Consider the following 10,610-nt stretch of genomic DNA (forward strand, 5'->3'; position numbering starts at 1 on the left):
CGGTTCCTGAAGGTGCTGACTCTCACTGGGATACAGTTCCTGAAGTAGCTGACTCTCACTGGGATACAGTTCCTGAAGGTGCTGACTCCCACTGGGATACGGTTCCTGAAGGGGCTGACTCTCACTGGGATACAGTTCCTGAAGGGGCTGACTCTCACTGGGATACAGTTCCTGAAGGGTCTGACTCTCACTGGGATACGATTCCTGAAGGTGCTGACTCTCACTGGGATACGGTTCCTGAAGGGGCTGACTCTCACTGGGCTACGATTCCTGAAGGGGCTGACTCTCACTGGGATACAGTTCCTGAAGGGTCTGACTCTCACTTGGATATGATTCCTGAAGGTGCTGACTCCCACTGGGATACAGTTCCTGAAGGGGCTGACTCTTACTGGGACACAGTTCCTGAAGGGGCTGACTCTTACTGGGATACAGTTCCTGAAGGGGCTGAATCTCACTGGGATACGGTTCCTGAAGGTGCTGACTCTCACTGGGATATGATTCCTGAAGGTGCTGACTCCCACTGGGATACAGTTCCTGAAGGGGCTGACTCTCACTGGGATACGGTTCCTGAAGGGGCTGACTCTCACTGGGATACAGTTCCTGAAGGGGCTGACTCTCACTGGGATACAGTTCTTAAATGGTCTATAGTCAGTGGGTGTATGTGCTGTGCCTTTATCATTATCACTTCCTAATTCTGGGTTAGGAATGGAACAGAAATTATTGCCAGGAACAAACAAGTGAAAGTAGCTGTCCTGAAATTGCAGAATTCCAGAATCTGCTCACTACGTAAGGAGAATTGAAGTGCAGACCAGAGGAGTGTCAACATCTGAGGAACCTGCCGCTGGATGTGTGCCCTACCATTTGCTGGACACTGACGGTGTGATCGCTGCTTCTACAATGTTAACCTGGTCACTAACCTCTTCATTTGTGGTGATTCAGTTCATTCATAATAATAAAAGTTTCTTTTTGAATTCTTGACCAGTTTTACTTTGTCACTGGGAAGGATGAGTGAGAAATGGGTATGGCTATGTGGTGCACAGTATCAAGTCTCAGGGATAATTGGGTGACTTGGAGACGATCCTGAGTTACCGTCAACGAGAACACAGTGCAAACTGAGAAATATGTCTGAATTCCACACACACTGGTTACCGGCTGCGAACCCCATCTACCTGTCAGCTTGAGCCATCAGTAACATGATTAAATCTGATGTTCCTGTCCCCTACCAATGATCTGTTTGAATCACTTGCTGTGATAAAAAGATTCAGAATGGTTTACCCTGAAGATATCAGGAGAATGCCAAACCTGAGGATACTTTGTAAAGACAGAGGAACTAGAGGTCATTCAGCTCCTTGAGGCCATTCTACCATTCGTAGGTGACCTCTGTCTAACCTCTAGCTGCCCTAGTTCTATAACTGTCAATATCCTTCATATCAAAATCCTCAAGATCTCAGCTTTTCATTTGTTACCTAACTCCCAGCTTCTTGTGAAGTTTTAGATCCTGTTCCTTGGTCTAGACCTCGCTCGAATTTTAAAACCTCTTCTCGATTCGTCCTCCCACACCAAGGAAATATTTTGTTCAAAAGAACACAAATTAACATGAAATGGTAACTCTTTCCACAAACGTTGCCAGACCTGCTGAGTTTCTCTGGCTCTTTCTGACTTTATTTCAGATCTCCAACACCTGCAGTATTTTGCTTTTGTCATAAAGGAAATAATTTCTCGGTCTGCTCCCATCAATACACCGTTCGATCGGTCCACGTTTCTTTTATTTTTAAACTTTCCCATGGAGCCCTCCTCTTTCTAAAACACTTGTGCCCTAATCTTCCAACTCAAGCTCAGTCCATGCAACTGTTGGCTTTATTCCCCATCACTTCATTGGAGGTCTGGGAGGGGGGGGACAATGTTTGTGGCTGGTGATGGGATATGAAACCAGCAGCCAATCTTACACAGAGATACTTAAGCCAATGTAATGATCCCTGGTCCCGGCAGATTATTCAGAGTGGATCAATGAGGTATTGTGTTCACCATCTGGATAAACTCACAAAGTCAACAGGGAACTCCAGTTTGTTTATTACGGTTTATAATCAAAATAGAACAAGGTTCAAAGATACAGACAATAATTACATAATGCACAAGATCCTGCAATTGCACTGGGAAGACAGATGCACCAACACCAGTGTCCTCGACCAGGCCACCATCCCCAGAATCGAGGCACTGACATCCCGTACCCCCTACCCTGATGGGCTGCGATGGTCTGGGCACATCGACCCCATGACCAACACGAGACTCCCCAAACAGGTGCTCTACTCCCAGCTCCGAAACGGCAGGTGAGCCCCAGGGTGGATAGAGGGAATGCTTCAGGGATATCCTCAAGGCCTCACTGGCAAAGTGCAGCATTCCCACAGACATCTGGGAATCACTGGGCCGGGAGTGTCCAAAGTGGAGGAGCAGCATCCAGGAAGGTGTTTGAGCACCTCGAGACGTTCCAGCAGGGAAAATCTAGAACCAGGCAAAAGCATCGTGCTGGCACACGAACGCTCCACCCATGCCTCCCCGCCACCACCTTATCCAAGTGTAACAGAGCCTGCTATAGTCCGATCAGTCTGTACAGCCCGACAGACTGACCCTGAGAACAGAACAGCATCACCCTTGTCTGCGAGGGAACGCCAGTGATGATGATGACATTATGGAATGTATGATTAAAACTACTCAGCCTGTGCAGTGATGGTATTTGTGGTCTGCATCCAAAAAGTTACATGTATTTGATAATCAGCAATATGATTATACCTACCGAGCTGAGGAGGTCTAAAGCGAGGTTAACGAGTAGAGTAAGCTTTTATCGGGTGTTGGTCAACAAACACTGGACCCGCCCTTTGATTGGAATCGGGAGACAGAGAAGACAAAGCCTTTTCCTGACCTCCCACCTCCCCAAAGGTGTGGATGTGGGAGGAGATTCATGAGCTGCTATTAAAACCTCATCAGCAAGTCTTTGATTATCATCACTCAATGCTCTATTTACAAAAAAAATTCTAAACAAGTTAGATAAATGCAAAACATTTGAGATTATAATTAAATGCCTTCCCTCTATCAGCTAAACAATCTAAAAAACCACTGCAATCCCTTTCACACATTTAATCAGCTACCTGAACCACGTGACAATTTCCACTGAGAGGATTGGTCCTGCAGAATTCAATTGGACAGTAGTGCTGGAACACTTGCCATATGTCCTGCAATCCCATTGGTCAAGATAATCAAAGCCTTGGTGCTGAGCCAATGAAGAGTAACCAATTAATGGTCACCATGAGACACTATCGTCCAATAGGAATGGGGAGCCACAAATTACCACTTCTTTTAACCAGTTTGAAATTAAGCATAAGGGAATATGTTCAAACATTGGAATGTTTCAAAGGAATGTAGGAGAATGAAATGACACTGAGTGCCCAGTGCCAGCACATGTTCAAAAGGGGAGGGCACTCTAAATTGGTCCCAGGCTCCATCACTGAGAAAATCCTTGGTTATGCAGTTTGCAAATACTAATCGAAAGTTTATCACATTGAACTAGGTTTGGAATGAACAATTCTGAGATTTCTCAAATTTCTGTCAAGACTGGGCAGGATTTAGAATCACAGAATCCCTACAGTGTGGAGGCAGGCCATTTGGCCCATCAAGTTCACACCAACCCTCTGAAGAGCATCCTACCCAGACCCAAGCCCCCCACCCTATCCCTGTAACCCTGCATTTTCCATGACTAACCCACCCAGCCTTCACATCCCTGGACACTATGGGCAATTTCCCATGACGAAAACACCCTGACCTGTACATCTTTGGACAGTGGGAGGAAACCAGAACACTTGAAGGAACCCCATACAGACATGGGGAGAATATGCCAACTCCACACAGGCAGTTACCTGAGGGTGGAACTGAACCCGGGCCCCTGGCACAGTGAGGAAGCAGTGCTAACCACTGAGCCACCGTGCAATTAATGGCTATGAGGTCTTGCTTGCTGGTGGATGTCTTGTTCTGCCTAATGAAGGGCCTCTTAGCAAGGGTCAGGGACTCTGTGGGCAGAAAGCCCACCCATCGACAACAAACAGCCAATCGAAAGTCAGCAGCTGTCAAGACTCACAGTAATCAGAGAGGCCAAGGATCAGCCTGGATCCCAGGTCAACAGGCACACTGTCCTTGAGGCTGGTGGGAGAAGCTGGGGTGCATAGGCTTGTTTTTCAGGGTTGGGAGGAGGTTGGGAAGGTCACCCATGAGCCTTCCTTCTTCCAGCCTCATTTTGACCAAGGTAGGAAAGTGGCAGAGAGTGGCCACCTCTTATTCTCCACTGGATTGTAAACCTGGTTTTGGGACGGCCATATAATCTTGAACAATCACTCTCCAAACCCCAGCAGCCCCCTGCAAACCATGCCCAGCATCCTGCTCCCTGTCCAATTTATTTACAAAGTCAGCCTTTCAGTCCAATGCAATGGATTAGCCTCTCAATTTTGGAAGCCAGCGAGTGATATTGTCCCCCAGCCTGATTCACATTGATTTTCATTCAGGGGAGCAGGAAATGGTTACTCTGAATCCTACCCCAGGCAGCAATGCTACTAATCCACAGTCAATGCATACACATAAACAAACCTGCTGTCTTGGACTACAATCAGATTGTCATCTGGATCGATGGTAAGGACCCGTGGCTTGGAAAGGCCATCGGCCGTGCTCAACAACTGCCTCTTAAAACTTCCCATAGGTGAAAACACCAGGATCCTGTTGGGCTCAGTGACATAGATATTGTCATTTGCATCAACACAAACACTGAAAGGATTAAGAGGCCTCTGTATCCCATTCACGAAGCTCTCACTGCAGACGGTGACAAGGTCTCCGTTTCGAGTAAAAATAACAACACATTTCTTCCCACAGTCAGATACAATGAATTCTTCTTCACTGTTCACTGCAATGAAAAGAAATCTAATGCCATCATAACCCTTTGGCTTAATCCTGCCAACTACTTGGCCATTGAGATCATATAGAGATACAGAACATAATGTCCCTTCACTCACAGCCACATATTCATCCTCATACGCAGCGATAGGGTATGCTGACTCCGAACCTCGGAGCAAAAAGTTTTTCACCAGCGATCCATCCATTTCCAAGTAGTAAAGCCTGTTTTTGGCAGAACATGCAATAATATTGTCACAGACGGCCACACTGCACGGGTCATCATCTTCATCTGGCAGCGAGATAATCTGATTCAATGATCCACCATTCCAGTAACACTTCAGCACCGCATTCTCTTCATCTGCAACAATGATGTCCCCATCTTCCGAACAACAGATGCCCGTCAATTTGGGCATCGTGTTATACTCCAGCATGGTGTCAAAGTAATATCTCTGAACTGCCCATTGTGTGGGCTGAGCAACAGGCTGGTTTGGCGGGTGGGTTTCTGGAATGTGTGAAGCCTGCCCAATACTAGGGACAGTCAGCTCAGACTCAGTAACTGCACCGTCACCCAAGGTGACTGTGAAGAGATGAGTTTCTGATATCATACTCCGGACAGATTTGTTAACCATTAGCCTGGGCCAGGATTTGTTTAATTCTTGGATGTTGACTGGCTGCAATGCATGGATCTGATCTTGTATAATGCTCTCCAAACACACCATCTCTTTCACATCAGAGCCCATTATAACCTTCACACCAAGTTCTTTCATGCTCTTTGTCTTCTCCTTCTGAAGCTCAAGGTTAGATTTGGCGGCTTTGATTAACTCTTCCTGTTTCTTCACACACTCCGAAACAGTTTTTTTGATGGCATCTCCCTGTTGAAACAGATCATTTATAACCTCTGTCAGAGTGCTCTCTAAGTTGGAAATTATAGACAACTCTGTCGCTTTCACTTTGTCCATTGCTTCATTCAGTTCCCCCTCTTGTTGGGCCAGTGACTGGAGATCAGTGCCGAGTCTTTCCACAAGTTTTATCACGGTGGGTTTCTTCAGCTTGGCTGCCTCAGCAATCCCAAGCCGTTTGTGTTTGATGCAGTCGAGTGAGTAACATTGGAAACAAATGAGTCGGTCACACGTGCTGCAGTAATGACAGACTTGCTCCTTGGGGTGAAATTGGCAGGAGAATCTTTGCTGCAGAATCATCCCTGCATCAGCTTTATCCAGTGGGGTTGGGGCCAGGTCCAACACCGTGTGGGTGCTGTGGCTAATCCGATGACTGTCCCCACAGGCTCTGCACAGGTAACATGGACAACTGATACACTGGGCCACTGCAGAGTTCTTGTCTTTCCAGCCTTGGGGACACAGGCTGCATCCCATCGCCTCCTTCTCCTGGCTTTGTAAGATATCCAGAAGGGTGTTAATATGGAAGTTTGTCTTCAAACTGCTAATGCCTGCACTCACGTCAACAATGACCCTACACTCCGGGCACTGGATCATATTGGCCCTCACCAGCTTCTTCAAGCATCCTTGGCAGTAAGTGTGTAGACAAGGCAACATTTTCGGTTGTTCCATTGTATTAAGGCAGATTTTACAATTTAAAATATCACTTTGGATTTTATCAGTAATAGTGGATGAAGTGGCCATAGCGTCATACACAGCCTGAAAGGAAAAGCACAGTAAAACCTCACCAGTCAGATCTGGAGGAGCTGTGATTCGAGCACACGGTGTCGGGTGACTGCATCTGAACAAATTTCAGTTTAAGTTTTGCTGAAACGAAACTGAAACTAAAGGGGGAGGGGGAGGGGGGGGGGGCACAGCGCCTGGAAACAAACACAAGAGATTGAGTAAAAAGGGTCAGCTTCCGGAGTTCAGAGCACAGCCCATCCCCCCCCACCCCCAAACAAAATGCAAGAAGCTGCAAGGGGGCACATGCTGTTGCTGGCCTCAGGTGGAGGGTGGTACACAGAGAGTGAGAGGAGGCTGGGGCAGAGGGAAGGGGAGGGGTGGGGGGGTGGTAAACAGCCTGGCTCAGTCCGGGGAGAGGTTACTGCCCCCTCCCTCTGAGAGCCACTCAGTTTCCCCCTCCCAGGGAGAGGGGGAGCGGGTGCAGGGTCTCTGTGGCTGGGACTTACCTGCGGCTCTCCCTGTCAGACAGATCGTCCAGACTCCGCCTGCCTGACGCTCACCCAGAGAGAGAGAGAGATCCACTCCGAGCCCTGGCTGCGCACACACACACACACACACAGCAACGTGAGACAGTCAAGGACAGTGTGAAACTAACCCTTCCCTCCTCCGCCCCAAACAACGCAGCAACCACAAAACTCTACTCTCGCCTCACGTGTACTTCCAAAGAACAGCAAATGTTGAAAGCTGTTTGCAGCTTTAGTTCAATAAAACTTTATTGAACTAATCGACGGAGTGAAACTGTAGGATCATAGTCCATTATCGCATTTTGTAAAGTGATCTATCGTTATAACAGCACAGGCATTTGGGAGTCCCAGCACATCAATCACAAAGTTCTAGCACCCCGCTTCAGTCAGGAATAGGGAAGGCTAATGGAAATGTTAGCCTTTATATCAATGGACTATAAAAACAGGGAAGCCTTGCTAAATCTGTACAAGTTGTAGTTAAACCATAGCTAAAACAGTTTTGATTTTATGTAAGGAAATTGTATTGTATTTTTATTGCAAAAATATACTTTACTCATAAAAGATCTTTATGTACAGAAACCAATACAGTCTTTGCACATTCACAGACAAACATTGATCTGACGTTGCCTAGCATTTCTGACTTATATGGGACAATATTTACCTACAATTGAAACACCAAGAGGGTCCAATAACTGAACGGGCCCCCATTTACCCTCAGACAGGGGTCTTTCTCCACTGTGCCTTGGTGCTATGTCCTAAATTTTAGTGCATCCTTCAGCACGTAGGCCTGAATATTGGAATGTGCCAGACTGCAACACTTGGTCAGGGTCAGCTCCTTGCTCTGGAAGACCAATAAGTTTCGGGCAGACCAAAGAGTGTCTTTCACTGACTGATGGTCCTCCAGGTGCAGTTGATGTTTGTCTCGGTATATGCCCTTGTGAACGGACCTTAGAGCACAGAGTCCCCTGTCATGGAGCTGCTCGGGATGAACCTTAGCACTGCATCTCTCTCCAGACTTCCTCTACAAAGGCACATTCCAGAGGGGATGTCTCTACCCACTGCAGCCCCTTTGAGGGTAGCACATGATGGTGCACAGAGTCAAGGTGTACATGAATGATCTCACAAGTAAAGCCCTTCTCACCACCAGCCAAGCAATGTCTTGGCACTTGTTCAAAAGTTCTTCAGGAAGAAGGGCTTATGCCCAAAATGTCGATTCTCCTGTTTCTTGGATGCTGCCTGACCTGCTGCGCTTTTCCAGCAACACATTTTCAGCTCTGATCTCCAGCATCTGCAGTCCTCACTTTCTTCAGGAAACAACCCAACAGTATCTACCATTTCCTTTTCACATAGCGTCTCAAGGATGCTACATGCTACCACTTCCTGATGGACTTGTGGTCAAAGGTGTTTTTCTTTGAAAATTTCTCCACAAAGAACATGTTTTACATGCCGCTGAGCACAGTCCCTCCCTTTGCAACACCAGGGCAGGTAGAACCTCAGTACGTAGTGACACCTGTGTACCCAGGAACTGCGCGCAGCTTAATGCAACCACACACCACACAAAGGTGTCCATCAGGATAAGGGCAGCGTTTGGAGTGTGTGTGTGTTCTCCCCCTCCCCCCATCTATCTTAAACCTCCACATGAAGTGGAAGATGGCTCAGATGACTGCAATGGCACAGGTTCAAAGAATGGGCCAGACCTGTGCCACATACAACAATAGAAAGTATCTCATACCTGATGACCAGGTTTTTATTTGCAATGGGAAAGGGAAAGGAAGTTCTTACTCCTGATCCTAATGGCCTAGATGATGAATTAAAGTTGGAAAAATACACCCTATGGAGAGTTTGCTATCAATTTTAATTAGCTTGTCTGAATGAATCCTTTGCTCCTTTACATGACCCCTCATCCCTTTTGCTCTTTAATCTCTCCTGCCCTCCACCTGAACACACATGGTGGGAGAGGACAGTGATAGGTGAAGTGTAAACACAAAACACTCTGGATTCTGAAATAAAAACAGAAACAGAAAATGCTGGATATACTCAGCAGAGACAAAAAAAACTGCAGGTGCTGGAATCCAAGGCAGACAGGCAGAGGCCGGAAGAACACACTAAGCCAGGCAGCATCAGGAGCTGGAGAAGTTAATGTTTTGGGTATAACCCTTCTTCAAAACTGGGGATGAATGTGGGGGAGAGGCTGGTGAGGTGGGAATAGGTGAACACAGGTAGAGGGTACAACCTGGTTGGTTAATGGGAAGAATGAATCCAGTCACTGCTCATTTTAATTCCCCTTCCTACTTCCTTTCCAACATGACCACCCTTGGCCTCCTCCATTGGCACAACGAATAAGACCGCAAATTGGAGGAACAACACCTCATCTTCCACCTGGGCAGCCTACAGCGGAGGACTCAACACTGAGTTCTCCAATTTCACATAACCTCTCCCCCGACTCCCTTCCCAGCCCCTTCCCCTCCCTTCCATTCCTCTGATTGACCCTTCCTTCCTGCCACCAACCAGATTCGTTCCTCCCATTGACCAACCAGGTCATACCCTCTACCTGTCTCCACCTACCCCCACATCACCACCCTGCCTCACACACACATTATCTGCAGCACCCCCCACACCTACCCCCCAGTCCTGAAGAAGTGTTACCCCCGAAACGTTGACTTCTCCACTTCCGGATGTACTCAGCAGGCCTGGCAGCATTAGAGGAGAGACATTGAGAGTTTATGATCTCCTCTTCAGGTTTTCCCAGTAGAATAAAAGTAGCAGTAAAGGTGATAAGGTTGTAAAGAAGGTGGACTGTTGGAGGTGTAGAGTCGAGAGTGTAGTGCTGGAAAAGCACAGCAGGTAAAAACAATGACTGCAGATGCTGGAAACCAGATTCTGGATTAGTGGTGCTGGAAAAGCACAGCAGTTCAGGCAGCATCCGAAAAGCACAGCAGGTCAGGTCGCATCTGAGGAGCAGGAGAATTGACATTTTGGGCATAAGCCCTTCATCAGGAAGGGTTTATGCCCGAAACATCGATTCTCCTGCTCCTCTGATGCTGAGTGACCTGCTGTGCTTTTCCAGAACCATACACTCCATTCTGATCTCCAGCATCTGCAGTCCTCACTTTCTCTTAGAGGTGTTGAGTACAAATATAGGGATATGATGATGAAACTGGATAAGACATTGGTGAGGCCACAGCTGGAGTATTGTGTGCAGTTCTGGTCACATTAGAGAGAGGACATAATTGATCTGGAGAGAGTGTAGTTAAGATTTACTAGACTGTTGCCAGGCTGGAGAATTGTAGCTATGAGGAGAGATTGGAAACTTTGGTGTTGTTTTCTTTGAAATAAAGATGACTGAGGGGTGACATAGAGTCATAGAGATGTACAGCATGGAAACAAACCCTTCGGTCCATGCCGACCAGATATCCCAACCCAATCTAGTCCCACCTGCCAGCACCCGGCCCATATCCCTCCAAACCCTTCCTATTCATATACCCATCCAAACGTCTTTTAAATGTTGTAATTGTACCAGCCTCCACCACATCCT

The 10,610-nt window shown here is 47.1% G+C and overlaps 1 protein-coding gene across 1 annotated transcript in view; it reads right to left on the reverse strand.

Moving 5' to 3' along the window:
* The window catches only part of LOC122542085 (E3 ubiquitin-protein ligase TRIM56-like), an 8,987-nt gene extending 1,791 nt beyond the window's left edge, over positions 1–7,196 (reverse strand). The window contains exons 1-2 of the mRNA XM_043679428.1: positions 7,058–7,196; positions 4,630–6,584 (exon numbers count right to left, since the gene is read on the reverse strand). Of these exons, the coding sequence (XP_043535363.1) occupies positions 4,630–6,569 (1,940 nt within the window). The 5' untranslated portion in view covers positions 6,570–6,584; positions 7,058–7,196. The remainder of the gene's footprint in view (positions 1–4,629; positions 6,585–7,057) is intronic.
* Positions 7,197–10,610: the final 3,414 nt, after the last annotated feature.

This window comes from Chiloscyllium plagiosum, chromosome 39, assembly GCF_004010195.1.
Source record: "Chiloscyllium plagiosum isolate BGI_BamShark_2017 chromosome 39, ASM401019v2, whole genome shotgun sequence".
NCBI classification, from domain to species: domain Eukaryota; kingdom Metazoa; phylum Chordata; class Chondrichthyes; order Orectolobiformes; family Hemiscylliidae; genus Chiloscyllium; species Chiloscyllium plagiosum.